The sequence below is a fragment of the Lampetra fluviatilis genome, chromosome 27 (genome assembly GCF_964198595.1).
Source record: "Lampetra fluviatilis chromosome 27, kcLamFluv1.1, whole genome shotgun sequence".
NCBI classification, from domain to species: Eukaryota; Metazoa; Chordata; class Hyperoartia; order Petromyzontiformes; family Petromyzontidae; genus Lampetra; species Lampetra fluviatilis.
The window spans coordinates 10,236,599-10,259,539 of record NC_136301.1 but is presented as its reverse complement, the minus strand read 5'-3'; the positions used below and the strand labels follow the sequence as shown (position 1 = coordinate 10,259,539).

At 56.9% G+C, this 22,941-nt stretch overlaps 2 protein-coding genes across 2 annotated transcripts in view; both read right to left on the bottom strand.

Annotated features, from left to right (window-relative positions):
• The window catches only part of ENPEP (glutamyl aminopeptidase), a 28,863-nt gene extending 23,458 nt beyond the window's left edge, over positions 1-5,405 (bottom strand). The window contains exons 1-2 of the mRNA XM_078869424.1: positions 5,323-5,405; positions 2,971-3,189 (exon numbers count right to left, since the gene is read on the bottom strand). Coding sequence (XP_078725550.1) covers positions 2,971-3,169 — 199 coding nt within the window. The 5' untranslated portion in view covers positions 3,170-3,189; positions 5,323-5,405. The remainder of the gene's footprint in view (positions 1-2,970; positions 3,190-5,322) is intronic.
• Positions 5,406-10,210: 4,805 nt separating this feature from the next.
• On the bottom strand, positions 10,211-21,576 carry LOC144942562 (uncharacterized). Its single transcript, XM_078869423.1, has 3 exons — positions 21,003-21,576; positions 12,839-12,948; positions 10,211-11,636 (listed from the first exon to the last, which is right to left on the bottom strand). The coding sequence occupies exons 1-3, from the start codon at positions 21,514-21,516 to the stop codon at positions 10,218-10,220; spliced, it is 2,043 nt and encodes a 680-aa protein (XP_078725549.1). The 5' UTR covers positions 21,517-21,576; the 3' UTR covers positions 10,211-10,217.
• Between the last annotated feature and the right edge of the window lie 1,365 nt (positions 21,577-22,941).

Here is a 22,941-nt window from a genome sequence, read left to right as displayed (position 1 = left end):
GCGTCAGGGTCGGGATCGAACCCACGACTTCCTGCATACCAGACGAGGTAGTTAACATCTCCTAGCCACCGTGATGATGATGATGAGAGAGACATGCAGACTCCAAATATACAGCAGCAGGCGTCAAGGTCGGGATCGAACTCACGACCTCCCGCATACCCGGCGAGGTCGTTAACATCTCCTAGCCACCGTGGTGATGATGAGAGAGAGACGCAAACTCCAAATATACAGCAGCAAGCGTCAAGGTCGGGATCGAACTCACGACCTCCCGCATACCCGGCGAGGTAGTTAGCATCCCTAGCCACCGTGGTGCCACGCGATGGCCCTCCTCTTGCGCAGGACGTCACAGGATCTTGAACGTCCACTGTGAGTGAGGTGAGGACTAAGTGTCATTACGATTCAAACACACGACCGCAGTATTAACCAGGGTGGCCGCTGGACTCGAACCGTTGACCTCTACAACAAGTGGCGCTACCCAATGTCTCGAGCGTTGACGGCTGTGCCACGCTGACGAGTCCTCATGAAGACGAAGGCGGTGTACGCGTGTCTCTCTGCGTCACTGCTGCATGTTCAGCTCCGCCGAGGTGGTGGTTTAGACAAGGTTGAGAGAGCATTGCACCTGCCATGTGATGATGATATTGCAAGCACGCGCGGCAAAACTCGGGAGCGGTTCCAACATGCAGTGTCTCATCATGAAACAGGCTGGCTTGAGCCAATGCTGGTGAAATGCCAGGCGTTTATAGCCGAGGACCAGTTTTGACATTTATTTTCTCATCAGCAGTCCGGCTCACTTGAACCGTTGCTGGTGAACTGTCAGATGCCCACGGTGTCCCCTCCGCGTTCACGAACTTGCTATCCGCGAATCGCATCTGGCACTCGACGCGAATGTGCCGAGAGATAAAAGTGATGGAGATAAATTGATCAGATAAAGCGATGAAATTAGCATGGTTAGCTACGTACGGTGCAAACGAAGTTCAACATACATGGCACAAAGCGATGGGATCATTTAAATATGTTTCATAGATTATTAACGTATTCATGTCAGGTCATTCGTTCAAAAAAAATTGGTTATTCGTGGGCCAATATCATAATCCGCGAAATATACAAATTGACGAGCATCTCCGGAACGTATAAGGGGCCGTCCATAAATGACGTCACGCGATTTTAGACGATTTTTCACCCCCCCCCCCCCCTTCGTCACACAGTGTCACAAAAAGTCAGACCCCCCTTCAAATATGACGTCACAAAGCTCTGCCCCCCCCCCCCCCAAAAAAAAACATGCTTCAAATCGCTTTAAACTATTGTCATTGTAGTGCGTATTTAATGTGACGCTGCACTCTGATGTTGTAGGAGAAAACATTTATTACAAAGTCTATTTAATTAAGTAGAACGTGTTGTCTATATTTATTTAAAGTTGCGCATTTTGATGTGATGTCACATTTCTCAAACACCCTCCCCCCTCGTCACACATCGTCACAAATGTCTGACCCCCCCCCCCCCAGGTGCGTGACGTCATTTATGGACGGCCCCTATCCCCTTTGCGGCGAGTTACGAGGTGGACGCTGTAGAGAGCCAAGGACCGGTTTCATTGAAAATTGACCAGGTGGTGAGTGGCCGTGTAAAGGTCACTCGCTCGGCCCGTTACAGAGTAACCCGTCCAGTCACGCGGCGACTCGGTAGGTTTCATCATGGCCGTGGCGGAGACACTGAGAGATGCTGGGTTCATGGTTCAAGGCCTCAGGGGTCTTGGTGTCTGGGTGTGTCTCGGTGAGTGTACACGTGTGTTTGTGTGTTACTGAGGAGCGGTGGCGCAGCGGTTAGCACGCTGCGCTACGTGCCCCACGAGCCGAGGTTGATTTCCGCTCACGGCCGACACCAGTGACGATTCTCTAGACCAGTCCTGGTCCTCGCCTAGGTCGGCTCAGCCTCAAATAGCTGGTGCGGTGTTTAAACATCGCCACTGGGGAGACAAAGGCGACTGGGCGCGTCACCCACCCCCTCGTGTGCCGTTGCCGGCCTTACTAGGTGTTCGCTTACAGCACTTGCCTCAACAGTCTGCTCAGGCTATAGGGGGGATCTTTGTCTCGGCATTCATGTAGCCAACGGTGCTAATCGGAGGTACGGGACAACAAACTCACCACAAAAAGCAGTTCTAAATAAAATAGTATTCAATTCAATTATTTGAAAGTGCATAGCCCCAGTGGCTTCCTCATATCGGAGGGAAGAACGTTCCAGACGGCCGCAAAAGCGCATCTGAAAGCGCCGTGCGATGTGGCGACCACCGCCTTTGTTCAACGGCTGATGATTAAAGCATTGCCATTGATGATGATAACGATGAAGATATCCATTACTACCTTGAAAATAGTCAACAGGACAGTGGCAGCAATGTAATGATCAATCAACTATTGATGATCTTGCTGATGATGAGGATAACTATGATGCTGCTAATGCTGATGATGATACAGTATTTCTGCTTATTATAATAATGATGCTCCTGCTGATGATGCTGCTGCTGATGCTGCTGCTGCTGCTCATGCTGAGAATGATACTGCTACTACTTCTGCTGATAATGATGCTGCTTTTGATCATGCTGAAGATGATGAAACCATGATGGTGATGATGGTGATGATGATAACGATTATGATTTTACTGCTGATCATGCTGAGAATGATGATACTACTTCTGCTGATGACGATGATGCTGCTGATACTGCTGATCATGGTGGGGATGATGATGCTACTTCTGCTGATAATGATGCTGCTGCTGCTACTTCTGCTGATAATGATAATGATGCTGCTGCTAATGTTGATGCTGCTGCTACTTCTGCTGATAATGATGATAATGATGCTGTTGCTAATGTTGATGATGCTGCTACTTTTGCTGATAATGATAATGATGCTGCTGCTAAGGATAATGCTGCTGCTACTTCTGCTGATAATGATAATGATGCTGCTGCTGCTGCTAACTCACTGGTGCTGCCGCCAGGAGGAGGAGGGGGAGGTTTGGTGCTGTCCCCCTTCTCGTCGCACTCCGAGCCCTTGAGGCCCAGGCCAAGGCCCAGGCCCAGGGCCAAGGACAGGCCCAGGATGAGGGCGGCGCCCAGGACGATAAGCCTTTTCAAGGGCCGGCGGCGTCGCTGCCGTGGTTGGAGTTTACCATCCATCTCCATCTTGGGGGTCGTGGCTCTTCCTGGGAAACAACAGCAGCAGTAGAAGCATCAGCAACAGCAGTAGTAGAAGCATCATCAGCAACAGCAGTAAGAAGCATCATCAGCAACAGCAGTAAGAAGCAGCAACAGTAGTATTTGAAAAAGCAGCAGTCGAAAGCATCAGCAGCATTGCCATCAGCAAAAGTAGTAGAAGCATAATCAGCAACACGAGTCAAAGCATCAGCAGCATCATCAGAAACGGTAGAAGCATCAGCATCAGCAATAGACACATATACCGCATCGAATGAGCCGTACGTCCCGTTGTGTGTTTATTTTCTGGCCTATGGTGATGTTTCTGGACACTTTCATTTTCTTCTACAGTGTTCAAACACATGGACCCAATTTCAAAGCAGTATATGTCACGATGGCAACATGTTACAATCACACAAAAAGTTACAAACGGTTTAATAGAGTTATCAAGTTGAACTAACCATTTTATAAATGCTCTATGTTCCCTCCACCCTGCTGTACGGACAACATCGAGACGATAGTTGAATTCACGTTTTCCTCCGAGGTGCGTGGTCGCACCGTGCTCTTCCCCTTACATAAACAGCGCGCTGCTTCCTCAAATTGTCGGTACCAACGACGACTGCTCTTTGACATTGGCGGACCAATGCCAAAAATCAACTCACTCACTCACCACCACCACCACCAACTCACTCACTCACTGAAATAAAGAAAAACATTCCCTGTATAACCTTAACAGACTTTTGAGACAAGTGTTGTTAGCGAGCACCTATTAAGGCTAGAGCTACTCCCGGCCGCCTTTGTCTCTCCACTGGTGATGTTTACACACCGCACCAGGTACTGTAGTCATTTGAGGCTGGGTCGACAGAGGGGGTTCCTGGTGCCAACGCCACCACGCCCGGCCGCCTTTGTCTCCCTCAAGCTGATGTTGTTTTACACAACGCAACCAGATTTCTCATTGAAGGCTGAGTCGAGCGGATTCTTGGCGCAGCGTGCTAACCACTACACAACCGCTCCCCACTTCATCATATATAAAAACAAAGATCCCCCGTGTAGCCTGTGAGACTGTAGGGGGCAAGTGCTGTTAGCGAGCACCTATGCAGGCCGGCACGGCACACGAGGGGGTCGGTGGCCAGCACCACCCCCGGCCGCCTTTGTCTCCCTCGTGGCTCTACGGTGCCGAGATGTTGACTACCTCGCCTGGTATACAGGAGGTCGCGCGTTCGATCCAGACCCTGACGCCCGCTGTTTATTTCGGATTTGCGTGCCCCCCCACTCTCTCTGTCTCTCTCTCCCCGTGTTCGTGTGGATTTTTCTCCGGGTCCCCGGGTTTTACCCTCCACGTTTCGACGCAACATCACGCGTTTATACTCTTCGGCTGCTGTGCATGTCCGCGTGATCAGCCACTTCGGGGAGCTTGTGGAAAAAAATGAGCTCTATCGCTCAAGGGGCATTTGCTGGTGAGAATAAAGTTGAGTTTACATTTTACACACCGCGCCGTGGACTCGTTTGAGGCCGAGTCGATCTACGGGAGGACCAGGGCTGGTTCAGAAAATCGCCGTGAGCGGGAATCGAACTCGGACCACCGGGTTAATACGCACACACAAAGATAGACAAAGACAAAAATCCCCCGTATAGCCTTAACAGACTGTAGGGGCAAGTGCTGTTAGCGAGCACCTATGAAGGCCGAAACGGTACACGAGGGGGTGGGTGGCCAGCACCACGCCCGACCGCCTTTGTCTCCCCAGTGGCGATGTTCACACACCGCACCAGGTACTCATTTAAGGCTGAGTCGACCTAGGGGAGGCCCAGTTCAGATCATCGTCACTGGTGTTAGCCGTGAGCGGGAATCGAACCCGGGTCGCCAGGTTCACAGCGCAGCGCGCTAATCGCTACACTACCGCTCCCCATACGCACACACACGTGTGCACATACACCCTAATGAATGATGATGGTGATGATGTTCGTGGTGATGAAAATAAATGACTGACGATGATGATGATGTTGTTTGGCGATGGTGATGATTGTGCGTGTCCACGCAATGCCCATCTTCAGAATCCGAAGAACTATCAAGTTACTTTTCACAGATGTCCCATCTTCGTGGTGACGACGACGATGATGATGATGAAGATGATGATATGAGTTACCTTGCTCTGCTATGCAGCTCTCCTCTCCGGGTCTGAGTGAAGACTTCGTGTGGACTTTGGAATCCACCAATCATCCTCCCGGCTCCTGCTGAACCTCCCCCCCCCACCCGCTGTCCCTCCACCTCCCCCTCCACCTCCCCCTCGAGGTCTCACGGCTTTACACCTCCTGGTCCCTCAGCCACTCACACAGAGAGCCACAGACTCGACTCGCACGGAAAGCCACAGACTCGCACGGAGAGCCACGGACTCGCACGGAGAGCCACAGACTCGCACGGAGAGCCACAGACTCGCACGGAGAGCCACAGACTCGCACGGAGAGCCACAGACTCGCACGGAGAGCCACAGACTCGCACGGGGAGACACAGACTCGCACGGGGAGACACAGACTCGCACGGGGAGCCACAGACTCGCACGGAGAGCCACAGACTCGCACGGAGAGCCACAGACTCGCACGGAGAGACAGACTCGCACGGAGAGCCACAGACTCGCACGGGGAGCCACAGACTCGCACGGGGAGCCACAGACTCGCACGGGGAGCCACAGACTCGCACGGGGAGCCACAGACTCGCACGGGGAGCCACAGACTCGCACGGGGAGCCACAGACTCGCACGGGGAGCCACAGACTCGCACGGAGAGCCACAGACTCGCACGGAGAGCCACAGACTCGCACGGAGAGCCACAGACTCGCACGGAGAGCCACAGACTCGCACGGAGAGCCACAGACTCGCACGGAGAGACACAGACTCGCACGGGGAGCCACAGACTCGCACGGAGAGACACAGACTCGCACGGAGAGCCACAGACTCGCACGGAGAGCCACAGACTCGCACGGAGAGCCACAGACTCGCACGGAGAGACACAGACTCGCACGGAGAGACACAGACTCGCACGGGGAGCCACAGACTCGCAGAGAGAGACACAGACTCGCACGGAGAGACACAGACTCGCACGGAGAGCCACAGACTCGCACGGAGAGCCACAGACTCGCACAGAGAGCCACAGACTCGCACAGAGAGACACAGACTCGCACGGAGAGACACAGACTCACACAGAGACACAGACTCACACAGAGAGCCACAGACTCGCACAGAGACCCATAGACTCGCACAGAGAGACAGACTCGCACAGAGAGCCATCGACTCACACGGAGAGCCACAGACTCACACGGAGACCCATAGACTCACAGAGAGCCATCGACTCACACAGAGAGCAACAGACACACAGAGAGCCAGACTCACACGGAGAGCAATCGACTCACACAGAGAGCCACAGACACACAGAGAGCCAGACTCACACGAGGACCAATAGACTCACACAGAGAGCCACAGACTCACACGGAGAGCCAGACTCACACGGAGAGCCACAGACTCAGACAGAGAGCCATCGACTCACACAGAGAGCCACAGACTCACACGGAGAGCCATCGACTCACACAGAGACCCACAGACCCACACATAGACCCACACACTTACAGAGAGACCCATAACACTAACACACTCGCAGAGCCAGAAACTCACAGAAACCCACTCACACATAGACCCAATTAGACCCAAACTCACAGATACGTAGAATCACAGATCTACATACTCGCACAGAGACTAACACAGACACATACTCGCACATAGACTCACACAGAAACTTACACGGAGACTTACACGGAGACCCACAGACTCACACAGAGACTCCCACAGAGACCCTGATTCACACAGAGAACCACATACTCGCACAGACTCACGCAGAGACAGACATACTTACGCAGAGACCCATAGACTCACGCATAAACTCACACAGAGACCCCATAGACTCACACAGAGACTCACACAGAGACCCCATAGACTCACACAGAGACTCCCACAGAGACCCTGATTCACACAGAGAACCACATACTCGCACAGACTCACGCAGAGACAGACATACTTACGCAGAGACCCATAGACTCACGCATAAACTCACACAGAGACCCCATAGACTCACACAGAGACTCACACAGAGACCCCATAGACTCACACAGAGACTCGCACAGAGACCCACAGACTTGCACGCAGCCAACACAAACTACAAAACAACTCACGGCCAAACACATCCGAATGGAGCAGCAGCCCTCATCGTGCCGTGAACGCGTCCCGGGGCGTCTTGGCGAGGCCGCCCCGGGCTCGAAGAGAAGCTCCCAACTGAGACCCGAGTTCGAATCCCGATCACGGCCGCGCCCGACCCAACACCACCAGACGAATGCCCTGGAACCGGCCCCCCTGGGACTCGCTCGAGGTCGACTCCGCCTCAAAACGCCTTTTTACCTGGAGCGGTGTCTCTACATCAACACGGGGAAAGGGAGGGGGGAGACAAAGGCGGCCGGGCGTGGTTGCTTGCCCACACACCAACCACCCCACCCCAGCACCCCCCCCCCGTCTCGTGTGACGTTGTCGTCTTTACTATTTAAAAGCGCTGAAACGCCACTAGAACTGGCGCGTGGCTTGACAATGGCGCCCTCTAGTGGCTGCGCCAGCGTGACGATGGCGCTTTGTTGAAACATTTAAAGACAAGGACCCCCCCCCCTCCACCCCCCGCCGGGACCGCCTTTGTCTTCACGCCACTTTGTCAGTGGTGATGTTCACACATCGCACCAGGTACTCATCAACGGGGGGGAGGGGGGGGGGGAGGCCCAGGATCGGTTCAGATAATCGCCGCTGATGTTGACCGTGAGCGGGAATCGATCTCGGGACGCCGGGTTTCGAAGCGCAGCGCTAACCGCTACATACCCCCCCCCCCATCATCACACACTCATCCACAAAGACAAAGGTCCCCCGTATAGCCTGCACAGACTGTTGGGGCAACTGTTGTTAAGAGAGTAGCGGCACTGTGGCACACGAGGGGGGTGGTGGTGTTGCCAGCGCCACGCCCGGCCGCCTTTGTCTCCCCACTGCTGCTATACACACACAAATACCTCTCCGTGTAGTCTATGGCGTGCGCGCGTGTAAACAACGCCACCAGGAAGACAAAGGCGGCCGGGAGTGGTGCCGACTGCCCCCCCCCCTCATCGTGTGCCGTGCCGGCCTCCATTAGGTGCTGCTCGCCAGCAGCACTTGACCCGACAGTCTGTCAAGGCTACACGGGTGAACTTTGTGTTTGTGTGTTGGTGCTCGGACCGCTAGCGAGCTCCGATTAGTATGGGGCGCCACGGTGGCTAGGAGATGTTAACTACCTCGCCTGGCATACAGGAGGTCGTGGGTTCGATACAGACCCTGACGCCTGCTGCTGTAGATTTGGAGTTTGCGGTGTCTCTCTCCGCCGTGGTGGATTTTTCTCCGGGTCCTCCGATTTTCCCCCCTTCCACATTTCGAATCGCACTCCGCGCGGTTTCACGGTGTCTGGCTGCTGTGCTATGAATGTCCACACGACGCCGATGACGATGATGATGACGAGAAGCCACTCCGTTGAGCTATCACGCGATATCCAGGGTCGCTTCTGAGAACAATGAGCCACATTGCTCAGGTGGGGGCCTTACCTGGTAAAATAAATAACCAAAAAAATGTATCGGTATGATAATTGGTTTTTTACCCTTCTATCTGGCAACAAAACTGACACCTTTTTACAAGGAGTCATGTTTGCATAGACCGCAATACCTGCAGTCATAATACAAACAAAAGACATAACTCTGATAATGTGCACTGTCCTTGAAGTTGATTGGTCCACACCCGAGACAGCTTTCCTTAGAGCCTAGTCTCACATGGGTTGGACCAGATGACGCCAAAAGGCGCACACGTGCGCCTTTTGGCGTCAACTTCAAGGACAGTGCACATTATCAGAGTTATGTCTTTTGTTTGTATTATGACTGCAGGTATTGCGGTCTATGCAAACATGACTCCTTGTAAAAAGGTGTCAGTTTTGTTGCCAGATAGAAGGGTAAAAAACCAATTATCATATTTTTACTGGCAAATGAGGTTCCCATAGAATGTATCGGTAGTTTTAACATCGCCAGCACCAACGCCCGCCCGCCTGTCTCCCCAGGGCCGTGTCAATGTAAACGTCGGACACGTGCGTTCTGAATAAATACGTGTCGACTTTTATTTCCGAAACAGTGCGGAGATTTTGGGGAGAGGGGAGGGAGAGGAAGTAATTACATTGGAAGGGTTGCCCAACCGCACACAATCGACAAATTTAGTTGATAGATCAACACCGACGTAAAAATATTCGCGGATATGAGTTCCCTCCCCCCACAGCCCACCCCCACCGCCCCTCACCGCCCCCCACCGCCCCCCCACCGCCGCCGTGACTTCAACCCGCCCGTCGCATTCATATCGATTTGTCTTTCTGCCATTTCGCCGTTTCTGCAGTTCGCTCGACGACTCCACACGGAGGTTCCCTGCCGCGATGGCGTGAACCCGCGTGGTCAGTCGTGGTGAGGTCGGCGATGGGAGGGAGCGCGAGGGAGAGCGTGCAAGGTGCGTCAGGCGATGGGACACGCCAGGATCCAGGAAGATTTCACAGCCTTTACAGGTTTCATCGATTCAACAGGTTTACACATTCATTCACGTTTCCCATATTTCACACATTTTTCAGATTTTCCAGGTATCCCAGGCTTCCCATACTTCCCAGGAATTACATAAATATTCTTCAGGTTTCCCAAGATTTCACCAGATTTCCCAGATTTCCCAAGACATCAACCACACAGAGACAGTGGGTAATAGAGCTGGGGGAGATAAAAGCATTGCGGGGTGTGGGTGGGGACACAAGTTGCACACCCATCGCCCCCATCACCCCATCGGTCCGATCACCCTCTCACCATCACCCCATCGGCACCATCGGCCCCATCATCCCCATCACCTTCACCGCGTGCCCACCCACCCCCCTACCCCCCACCCCCGTACCCCCCACCCACTACCACCACTGCCCCCTTTCACCGACACGTGCATCCGAGCGCCGTCATGCCGTCGTACAGCTTGTACGCGATGCTGCCGCCAGGCTCTTGCACGAGGACGCTGATGGCGCCGTAGTGCGAGGGCACGCACGAGGCCTTGCCCGCGCCCAGCCCGGGCCGGGCCTCCTCCACGATGGTGCACACGATGGCGTGGTTGGGCGCGCCCAGGGCGTGCAGGAGGCCGCGCGCACACTCGCCGCGGCAGAAGCCCGCTTCGTAGCGGTGTGGCGCGATGATCCACCGGTCCCAGCCCAGGTCGCCAAAGTTCACCGACAGGTTGTGGAGGCGGCAGCCGTGGCGGTAGGCGCCCGAGTAGCCGCGCGCAGACAGCCACTGCTGCCGCTGCTGCTGCCGCTGCTGCTGCTTTTGGGGTGACGGTGCCAGGGAGGAAGAGGAGGACGAGGTGGAGGAGGTTTGACGCCCATTTGGGGTCTCGTGCGGATTGACCCCCTTGGGCAGCGAGCGCACCACCCTGCGCCTCGCTCTCGAGCCGTCGGCCCCGGGGGCGCTCCGCGGCGTCCCGGAGGGGCACGGGGCCCACCAGAGGCCCTTGCTGCATGCCCAGGGCCCGCTTCGGTAGCTCGGCTTCAAGGCGGTGGCGGTGGCGGTGTCCGTCATCGTCGCGATCTTCCTCCTCCGCTTCTTCTCCTCGTTAAACATCGACGACTTCAGCTTCTTCTGCTTCTTCCACCACAGGGTGTCGACGCTTTGCCCAACCCGGCTCCCCGCGAGACGCCAGGCGGGGTGGTGGTCGTGGTGGTCCCCTTCCAGGGACCCCGGGATATCCCCGAGGAACCCCGGCGAGGGGAGCTCCAACTCCTCAGACTTTTCGTCTCGTGCCGGAGGCAGCCGCGATAGCGCCGCTGCCGCCGCCACCCCCAGGAGGTCGTCCGAGTAGAGGAGGAGAAACGGCGGCACGGGAGCGCGACGTGGGACGGGCGCGCAGCTCCAAGCCACGCGGAGCGCCGGCAGCGTGGAGGAGGTGGTGGTGGTGGGAGACAAAGAGCCAGGGTGGTTCAAGAGGCGCGACACGGGCCCCGTGACGTCCACCTCGAACCACTCGCCCAGCGACACCATCGCGGGAGCCTCCAGCTCGTGGTCTGAGACGAGGTCCCCGTTGGAGAGTGGAGTGGTCTCGGCGTTGAGTTTCGGTGGAACGTCTGGGTTGGAGTCCGGAATCGGATTTGCGGTGAGGTTCTGTGCAAGATCTGGGTTGGAGTCCAGGTCAGGTTTGGGTTTCAGTTGAGGGTTCCGGCTGGGGTCTGCGCTGGGCCTTGACATCATCTCTCGGTTTGGGTTTAAGTCCGGGTCCAGGCTGGGGTCACCGCCGCTGGCCTCTGGGTCTTCCGCGGGCTCCGAAGCTCCGTGGTCCGCTCCGACGGAATTCCTCGGCAACATCTGAAAGCACGGAAGGGCGAACCACCAGGGGTGGTCCAAGTGAGGGCGGTCTCGTCAGTGGCCCGGTCCTCACCTCCAATCACGGCTGGTGAACAGTTACAGATGTTTACACTGGTAGGAACCACCTGGTTACACCAGCCCACAGGGGATTATTGTGTCCGTCCGCCCGTCCGTCGTGCATCCAAAAATGTGAGGGGTCGGGCTGGGTGGAGAGGGAAAGGTGGGGAGGGGCTGGTCACCCAGTGTTGCCCTTATAAAACTCAACGTTTAACCTACTCACGCCGGCTTGTGCCTGCCCTCACAGTCGGCCATATTTGCGGAATACACCACGCCGCCATTGACCCTGGCCATTGACCGAGCAACCCAACGTTCCTACCAGCTCCCTCCGCAGGAATGTGTTCGGTAAGGACCCCCCTCCCCCATCTGTCAGATGTGGGTCATAGATGCTGGATGAAGATTGGCCCATTCCACTCATGAGGCAGCTCTTCCCTCCCCCTGATCCCATCTGCGTCACTGCTGCTTCCACCTCTTCATCCGTGTCTTCTAGCACAGGGTAAAGAAGTTGCTACGGTGGTAACGGTAAAGCGCGATAACGGGGTAACAGAACTGGAGTGTATCCTCAAAGCGCCAATCCTCTCTGTCTGACAGTGTCCAATCACAGAACAGTGACGTAGGGTAATGTGTGGGGGCCTTTGTTAGTAACGAGGTAACACGTGGAGTCACGTGGTAACGTGTTCGTAGCGGGGTTAACACGTGGGGTAACACACGCGTAGAGGAAAGCAGGCGTAACACGCATGAGGGTTACGTGCTAACATGGGGGTAAAGCGCGCGTTAGTGGGGGAGGTCACGTGGCAAGGCATGTGGGTTAAGCACGTCTGTTAGTGGGGGAGGTCACGTGGTGAGGCATGTGGGGGTAGCACGTCTGTTAGTGGGGGAGGTCACGTGGCAAGGCATGTGGGGGAAGCACGTCTGTTAGTGGGGGAGGTCACGTGGTGAGGCATGTGGGGGTAGCACGTCTGTTAGTGGGGGGGCGAGTACATGGCGGGTGGGGGGGGGGGGTAACAAGTCGGGCAGGGGGGGATAACCGTGTGTTAGTGAGGGGGGGGGGCGCAACAAGTGGGGTTACACATGGTGGGGGGGTAACACGTGTAGTGTTGGGGGGGGGTGGTAATGGGGGGGTAACGTGGTAACGTGGCGGTTACCCGCAGGGAGCAGGCGGAGCGGCCGTGGGCGTCCCCAGGGTACACGAGGGCAGCGCGCAGGACCAGCTCCCCACGCGGCACCGCACGCAGGTCAAAGGTCACCACCTCGGCTACGCACCGGGGTCAAAGGGTCAACAGGGCAAGGGGTCAACAGGGCATCGGGTCAATATGGCAAGGGGTCAATATGGCAAGGGGTCAATATGGCAACGGGTCAAGGGGTGGAACTACCGCACAGGGTTGTACAGCGGGGTGGGTGAGTCGTGCGAGGCCACCTTTGTATCTCCAGTGACGATGTTGACACATCGCACAGAGTACTCATTTGAGGCTGGCTTGACCTAGGGGAGGCCCCAGTCCGGTTCAGATTATCGTTACTGGTGTTGGCCATGAGTCGGAATCGAACTCGGGTCCCTGCGTTCAGAGTACAGCGTGATAACAGCTTCACTACCACTCCCAAACACACCCTCACACACATTCACACATTCACACCCTCACCCAACCAAACCCACGCCCTCATCCAACTCGCACCCTTACACCCACCCACACCCATCCACACCCTCGCCCATTCTGACCCACCCACCCACCTCATCTCTCACCCACCCACCTCATCACTCACCCACCCACCCACCTCATCTCTCACCCACCCACCCTCCCCATCTCTCACCCACCCACCCTCCCCATCTCTCACCCACCCACCCAATCACTCACTCACGCACCCACCTCATCACCCACCCACCCACCTCCCCATCTCTCACTCACCCACCCACCTCATCACTCACCCACCCACCTCATCACTCACCCACCCACCTCATCACTCACCCACCCACCTCATCACTCACCCACCCACCTCATCACTCACGCACCCACCTCATCACCCACCCACCCACCTCCCCATCTCTCACTCACCCACCCACCTCATCACTCACCCACCCACCTCATCACTCACCCACCCACCTCATCACTCACCCACCCACCTCATCACTCACCCACCCACCTCATCACTCACCCACCCACCTCATCACTCACCCACCCACCTCATCACTCACCCACCCACCTCATCACTCACCCACCCACCTCATCACTCACCCACCCACCTCATCACTCACCCACCCACCTCATCACTCACCCACCCCATCACTCACCCACCCACCTCATCACTCACCCACCCACCTCATCACTCACCCACCCACCTCATCACTCACCCACCCACCTCATCACTCACCCACCCACCTCATCACTCACCCACCCACCTCATCACTCACCCACCCACCTCATCACTCACCCACCCACCTCATCACTCACCCACCCACCTCATCACTCACCCACCCACCTCACCACTCACCCACCCACCTCACCACTCACCCACCCACCTCACTCACCTCACTCACCCACCCACCCCATCTCACCTCACCCACCCACCCTTCCACCTCACCTCACCCACCTCATCTCTCACCCACCCACCTCATCTCTCACCCACCCCACCCACCTCATCTCTCACTCACCCACCCACCCCATCACTCATCCACCCACCCAATCTCTCACCCACCCACCCACCTCATCTCTCACCCACCCCACCCACCTCATCTCTCACCCACCCCACCCACCTCATCTCTCACCCACCCCACCCACCTCATCTCTCACTCACCCACCCACTTCATCTCTCACTCACCCACCCACTTCATCTCTCACTCACCCACCCACTTCATCTCTCACTCACCCACCCACTTCATCTCTCACTCACCCACCCACCTCATCTCTCACCCACCCACCCACCTCATCTCTCACCCACCCCACCCACCTCATCTCTCACTCACCCCACCCACATCATCACTCACCCCACCCACCCACCCACCTCATCACTCACCCACCCACCCCATCTCTCACCCACCCTCCCCATCTCTCACCCACCCACTCACCCACCTCATCTCTCACCCACCCACTCACCCACCTCATCTCTCACCCACCCACTCACCCACCTCATCTCTCACCCACCCACTCACCCACCTCATCTCTCACTAACCCACCCACCTCATCTCTCACCCACCCACTCACCTCCCTCATCTCTCACCCACCCACTCACCCACCTCATCTCTCACTCACCCACCCACTCACCCACCTCATCTCTCACTCACCCACCCACTCACCCACCTCATCTCTCACTCACCCACCCACTCACCCACCTCATCTCTCACTCACCCACCCACTCACCCACCTCATCTCTCACTCACCCACCCACTCACCCACCTCATCTCTCACTCACCCACCCACTCACCCACCTCATCTCTCACTCACCCACCCACTCACCCACCTCATCTCTCACTCACCCACCCACTCACCCACCTCATCTCTCACTCACCCACCCACTCACCCACCTCATCTCTCACTCACCCACCCACTCACCCACCTCATCTCTCACTCACCCACCCACCTCATCTCTCACTCACCCACCCACCTCATCTCTCACTCACCCACCCACCTCATCTCTCACTCACCCACCCACGTCATCTCTCACTCACCCACCCACGTCATCTCTCACTCACCCACCCACGTCATCTCTCACTCACCCACCCACCTCATCTCTCACTCACCCACCCACCTCATCTCTCACTCACCCACCCACCTCATCTCTCACTCACCCACCCACCTCATCTCTCACTCACCCACCCACCTCATCTCTCACTCACCCACCCACCTCATCTCTCACTCACCCACCCACCTCATCTCTCACCCACCCACCCACCTCATCTTTCACACACCCACCTCATCTCTCACACACCCACCTCATCTCTCACACACCCACCTCATCTCTCACACACCCACCTCATCTCTCACACACCCACCTCATCTCTCACACACCCACCTCATCTCTCACACACCCACCTCATCTCTCACACACCCACCTCATCTCTCACACACCCACCTCATCTCTCACACACCCACCTCATCTCTCACACACCCACCTCATCTCTCACACACCCACCTCATCTCTCACACACCCACCTCATCTCTCACACACCCACCTCATCTCTCACACCCACCTCATCTCTCACACACCCACCTCATCTCTCACACACCCACCTCATCTCTCACACACCCACCTCATCTCTCACACACCCACCTCATCTCTCACACACCCACCTCATCTCTCACACACCCACCTCATCTCTCACACACCCACCTCATCTCTCACACACCCACCTCATCTCTCACACACCCACCTCATCTCTCACACACCCACCTCATCTCTCACACACCCACCTCATCTCTCACACACCCACCTCATCTCTCACACACCCACCTCATCTCTCACACACCCACCTCATCTCTCACACACCCACCTCATCTCTCACACACCCACCTCATCTCTCACACACCCACCTCATCTCTCACACACCCACCTCATCTCTCACCCACCCCACCCACCTCATCTCTCACTCACCCACCCACTTCATCTCTCACTCACCCACCCACTTCATCTCTCACTCACCCACCCACTTCATCTCTCACTCACCCACCCACCTCATCTCTCACCCACCCACCCACCTCATCTCTCACCCACCCCACCCACCTCATCTCTCACTCACCCCACCCACATCATCACTCACCCCACCCACCCACCCACCTCATCACTCACCCACCCACCCCATCTCTCACCCACCCTCCCCATCTCTCACCCACCCACTCACCCACCTCATCTCTCACCCACCCACTCACCCACCTCATCTCTCACCCACCCACTCACCCACCTCATCTCTCACCCACCCACTCACCCACCTCATCTCTCACCCACCCACTCACCCACCTCATCTCTCACCCACCCACTCACCCACCTCATCTCTCACCCACCCACTCACCCACCTCATCTCTCACTAACCCACCCACCTCATCTCTCACCCACCCACTCACCTCCCTCATCTCTCACCCACCCACTCACCCACCTCATCTCTCACTCACCCACCCACTCACCCACCTCATCTCTCACTCACCCACCCACTCACCCACCTCATCTCTCACTCACCCACCCACTCACCCACCTCATCTCTCACTCACCCACCCACTCACCCACCTCATCTCTCACTCACCCACCCACTCACCCACCTCATCTCTCACTCACCCACCCACTCACCCACCTCATCTCTCACTCACCCACCCACTCACCCACCTCATCTCTCACTCACCCACCCACTCACCCACCTCATCTCTCACTCACCCACCCACTCACCCACCTCATCTCTCACTCACCCACCCACTCACCCACCTCATCTCTCACTCACCCACCCACTCACCCACCTCATCTCTCACTCACCCACCCACTCACCCACCTCATCTCTCACTCACCCACCCACTCACCCACCTCATCTCTCACTCACCCACCCACTCACCCACCTCATCTCTCACTCACCCACCCACCTCATCCACCTCATCTCTCACTCACCCACCCACCTCATCTCTCACTCACCCACCCACCTCATCTCTCACTCACCCACCCACCTCATCTCTCACTCACCCACCCACCTCATCTCTCACTCACCCACCCACCTCATCTCTCACTCACCCACCCACCTCATCTCTCACTCACCCACCCACCTCATCTCTCACTCACCCACCCACCTCATCTCTCACTCACCCACCCACCTCATCTCTCACACACCCACCCACCTCATCTCTCACCCACCCACCCACCTCATCTCTCACCCACCCACCTCATCTCTCACCCACCCACCTCATCTCTCACCCACCCACCTCATCTCTCACACACCCACCTCATCTCTCACTCACCCACCCACCTAATCTCTCACCCACCCACCTAATCTCTCACCCACCCACCTCATCTCTCACTCACCCACCCACCTCATCTCTCACTCACCCACCCACCTCATCTCTCACTCACCCACCCACCTCATCTCTCACTCACCCACCCACCTCATCTCTCACTCACCCACCCACCTCATCTCTCACTCACCCACCCACCTCATCTCTCACTCACCCACCCACCTCATCTCTCACTCACCCACCCACCTCATCTCTCACTCACCCACCCACCTCATCTCTCACTCACCCACCCACCTCATCTCTCACTCACCCACCCACCTCATCTCTCACCCACCCACCCACCTCATCTCTCACCCACCCACCCACCTCATCTCTCACCCACCCACCCACCTCATCTCTCACCCACCCACCCACCTCATCTCTCACCCACCCACCCACCTCATCTCTCACCCACCCACCCACCTCATCTCTCACACACCCACCCACCCAATCTCTCACACACCCACCTCATCTCTCACACACCCACCTCATCTCTCACACACCCACCTCATCTCTCACACACCCACCTCATCTCTCACACACCCACCTCATCTCTCACACACCCACCTCATCTCTCACACACCCACCTCATCTCTCACACACCCACCTCATCTCTCACACACCCACCTCATCTCTCACACACCCACCTCATCTCTCACACACCCACCTCATCTCTCACACACCCACCTCATCTCTCACACACCCACCTCATCTCTCACACACCCACCTCATCTCTCACACACCCACCTCATCTCTCACACACCCACCTCATCTCTCACACACCCGCCTCATCTCTCACACACCCGCCTCATCTCTCACACACCCGCCTCATCTCTCACACACCCGCCTCATCTCTCACACACCCGCCTCATCTCTCACACACCCGCCTCATCTCTCACACACCCGCCTCATCTCTCACACACCCGCCTCATCTCTCACACACCCGCCTCATCTCTCACACACCCGCCTCATCTCTCACACACCCGCCTCATCTCTCACACACCCGCCTCATCTCTCACACACCCGCCTCATCTCTCACACACCCGCCTCATCTCTCACACACCCGCCTCATCTCTCACACACCCGCCTCATCTCTCACACACCCGCCTCATCTCTCACACACCCGCCTCATCTCTCACACACCCGCCTCATCTCTCACACACCCGCCTCATCTCTCACACACCCGCCTCATCTCTCACACACCCGCCTCATCTCTCACACACCCGCCTCATCTCTCACACACCCGCCTCATCTCTCACACACCCGCCTCATCTCTCACACACCCGCCTCATCTCTCACACACCCGCCTCATCTCTCACACACCCGCCTCATCTCTCACACACCCGCCTCATCTCTCACACACCCGCCTCATCTCTCACACACCCGCCTCATCTCTCACACACCCGCCTCATCTCTCACACACCCGCCTCATCTCTCACACACCCGCCTCATCTCTCACACACCCGCCTCATCTCTCACACACCCGCCTCATCTCTCACACACCCGCCTCATCTCTCACACACCCGCCTCATCTCTCACACACCCGCCTCATCTCTCACACACCCGCCTCATCTCTCACACACCCGCCTCATCTCTCACACACCCGCCTCATCTCTCACACACCCGCCTCATCTCTCACACACCCGCCTCATCTCTCACACACCCGCCTCATCTCTCACACACCCGCCTCATCTCTCACACACCCGCCTCATCTCTCACACACCCGCCTCATCTCTCACACACCCGCCTCATCTCTCACACACCCGCCTCATCTCTCACACACCCGCCTCATCTCTCACACACCCGCCTCATCTCTCACACACCCGCCTCATCTCTCACACACCCGCCTCATCTCTCACACACCCGCCTCATCTCTCACACACCCGCCTCATCTCTCACACACCCGCCTCATCTCTCACACACCCGCCTCATCTCTCACACACCCGCCTCATCTCTCACACACCCGCCTCATCTCTCACACACCCGCCTCATCTCTCACACACCCGCCTCATCTCTCACACACCCGCCTCATCTCTCACACACCCGCCTCATCTCTCACACACCCGCCTCATCTCTCACACACCCGCCTCATCTCTCACACACCCGCCTCATCTCTCACACACCCGCCTCATCTCTCACACACCCGCCTCATCTCTCACACACCCGCCTCATCTCTCACACACCCGCCTCATCTCTCACACACCCGCCTCATCTCTCACACACCCGCCTCATCTCTCACACACCCGCCTCATCTCTCACACACCCGCCTCATCTCTCACACACCCGCCTCATCTCTCACACACCCGCCTCATCTCTCACACACCCGCCTCATCTCTCACACACCCGCCTCATCTCTCACACACCCGCCTCATCTCTCACACACCCGCCTCATCTCTCACACACCCGCCTCATCTCTCACACACCCGCCTCATCTCTCACACACCCGCCTCATCTCTCACACACCCGCCTCATCTCTCACACACCCGCCTCATCTCTCACACACCCGCCTCATCTCTCACACACCCGCCTCATCTCTCACACACCCGCCTCATCTCTCACACACCCGCCTCATCTCTCACACACCCGCCTCATCTCTCACACACCCGCCTCATCTCTCACACACCCGCCTCATCTCTCACACACCCGCCTCATCTCTCACACACCCGCCTCATCTCTCACACACCCGCCTCATCTCTCACACACCCACCTCATCTCTCACACACCCACCTCATCTCTCACACACCCACCTCATCTCTCACACACCCACCTCATCTCTCACACACCCACCTCATCTCTCACACACCCACCTCATCTCTCACACACCCACCTCATCTCTCACACACCCACCTCATCTCTCACACACCCACCTCATCTCTCACACACCCACCTCATCTCTCACACACCCACCTCATCTCTCACACACCCACCTCATCTCTCACACACCCACCTCATCTCTCACACACCCACCTCATCTCTCACACACCCACCTCATCTCTCACACACCCACCTCATCTCTCACACACCCACCTCATCTCTCACACACCCACCTCATCTCTCACACACCCACCTCATCTCTCACACACCCACCTCATCTCTCACACACCCACCTCATCTCTCACACACCCACCTCATCTCTCACACACCCACCTCATCTCTCACACACCCACCTCATCTCTCACACACCCACCTCATCTCTCACACACCCACCTCATCTCTCACACACCCACCTCATCTCTCACACACCCACCTCATCTCTCACACACCCACCTCATCTCTCACACACCCACCCACCCCATCTCTCACCCACCCACACACCCACATCATCTCTCACTCACCCACCCTCATCATCTCTCACCTGTGGCCGCGGGGTCCCCCGGGGCTCGGCCGAGCCGGGTGGGCGGGATGAGTCTCGCGGTGTTGCTGGGGATGGCGCTGGGACCGCCGCGCGGCCTCCCGTCCTCGTCCGCCTCTCGCCGGTAAAGCGCGCGCATGTAGCGCACGTGGTGGCGGTGGTGGTTGTTGTTGTTGTTGTGGTGGTGGTGGTGCGAGTCGCCGGGGACTCGCGACCCACGCGTCTCGGTGGAAACTCCACCACCACCAACTCCACCGGCAACGGCGCTATGGTCCAAAATGTGGCGGAGAAACGGCGGCGGAAATCGGTGGAGAGAGACAAAGGCGGCTGCGGCGGTGGCTGGAACACCCTCAGCTGCTGCTGCAGCTGCTGCTGCTGCTGCCCCCGTTGCGCCGTTCTCTCCACCGGCGGATTCGTGCGAATCGTCGCAGGCGGCGAGACCGAGAGAGCAGGCGACACAGAGGCCGACTGGGAATAACAACAATCCCCGACACACCATCATCATCACCACCTTCATCTTCGACGAATTCTTTTTCTCCTTCTTCCCGCTGTGCGCTCTCTCGCCTCCTGAACGAGACCCGCCAGGGCTGGGGCGGACCCGGGCGTAGCTATTTAAACCTCATCACGTGGATCGCTAATTGGCTTGGGGGGGGGTGGTGAGGGGTGTGGGGGATGAGGTGGGGGCTGGGGATGAGGTGTGTGGGAGGGGTGACCGGGCTTGGCTAACAGGTGTAGGGCGGGTGGGAGGGATGAGGTGGAGGGGGGTGGAGGTGGGGGTGGAGGGGGTGGTGGAGGGGGGGGGGTGGTGGAGGGGGGGGGTGGAGGGGGGGGTGGAGGGTGGAGGCGTGGCTAACAGGTGTAAATCAGTGACCGTCATTGGTGTGGGGGGGGGGAACTCCCAAAAGGTGTCGTGTGAAGAGCAAACCACTCCCTGTGTGTAGCATTGGCATGACATGTGTTTGATGGGTGACGTTTCGGGTAATTGTCCTTCTTCAGAGCACATAATTAAGAAAGGGCGAGCAAGAGAGACAGAGTGGGTGATAAGAGTTGGAGACTGCCCTTCACACAACTGAACAACCACGCCTAGCATGGTCGATCTACTGTTGGATGATGATCAATGTGGTGATGATGTCTCTAGCCTATGGCCTCTAATCCCCGTGATCCTCTCTCTGCCTCCTCAGTCTCATTCGAAGCGTGAATCTTCTCCACACCGATTGGCGCCCCGCTCAGTGCGTCTCGTCCACAGGGCGTGTTCACGACCGCGCGTTGTTCATCTCCCCCTACAATCTATAACACACTGTCCGACTATGAATATACCCCAGACATGAAGTTGATTAGAATTATCGTTACTCATCGGTTCTTTCGGTAAAGTCATACCGACGTGACTTTACCAAAAGAACCAGAGAGTATGGATTCCTGCAGTCACGAAAGCTTTAAATCAAGAGTGGTATCGTCGTTTTTATTCCAGATGCTGACATCAGTTTGAAATGAAATGTAACGCATCACACGAGGGGTCGCGACAACCTGCGCCTCCAGAGCTGCATGCGGCTCTTTGACTGCCCCCATGAGTCTCTTTGGCTGCCCCCATGAGGCTCTTTGGCTGCCCCCATGAGTCTCTTTGGCTGCGCTCATGCGGCTCTTTCACTGCCCCCATGCGGCTCTTTCACTGTTCCCTTGAGGCTCTTTGGCTGTTCCCTTGATGCTCTTTCACTGCCCCCATGAGTCTCTTTAGCTGCCCCCATGAGTCTCTTTCACTGCCCCCATGAGTCTCTTTAGCTGCCCCCATGAGTCTCTTTGACTGCCCCCATGCGGCTCTTTCACTGCCCCCATGAGTCTCTTTAGCTGCCCCCATGAGTCTCTTTCACTGCCCCCATGAGTCTCTTTAGCTGCCCCCATGAGGCTCTTTGGCTGCCCCCATGAGTCTCTTTAGCTGCCCCCATGA

Excerpts from the sequence above, each read along its gene's own strand:
- LOC144942562 (XM_078869423.1), bottom strand. The coding sequence starts at position 21,516 with ATGAAGGTGGTGATGATGATGGTGTGTCGGGGATTGTTGTTATTCCCA. Across the intron at positions 12,949-21,002 it reads GGGGGACCCCGCGGCCACAG|CCGAGGTGGTGACCTTTGAC; the intron begins GTGAGAGATGAT and ends CCCGGTGCGTAG. Across the intron at positions 11,637-12,838 it reads GCTCCGCCTGCTCCCTGCGG|ATGTTGCCGAGGAATTCCGT; the intron begins GTAACCGCCACG and ends CCGTGCTTTCAG.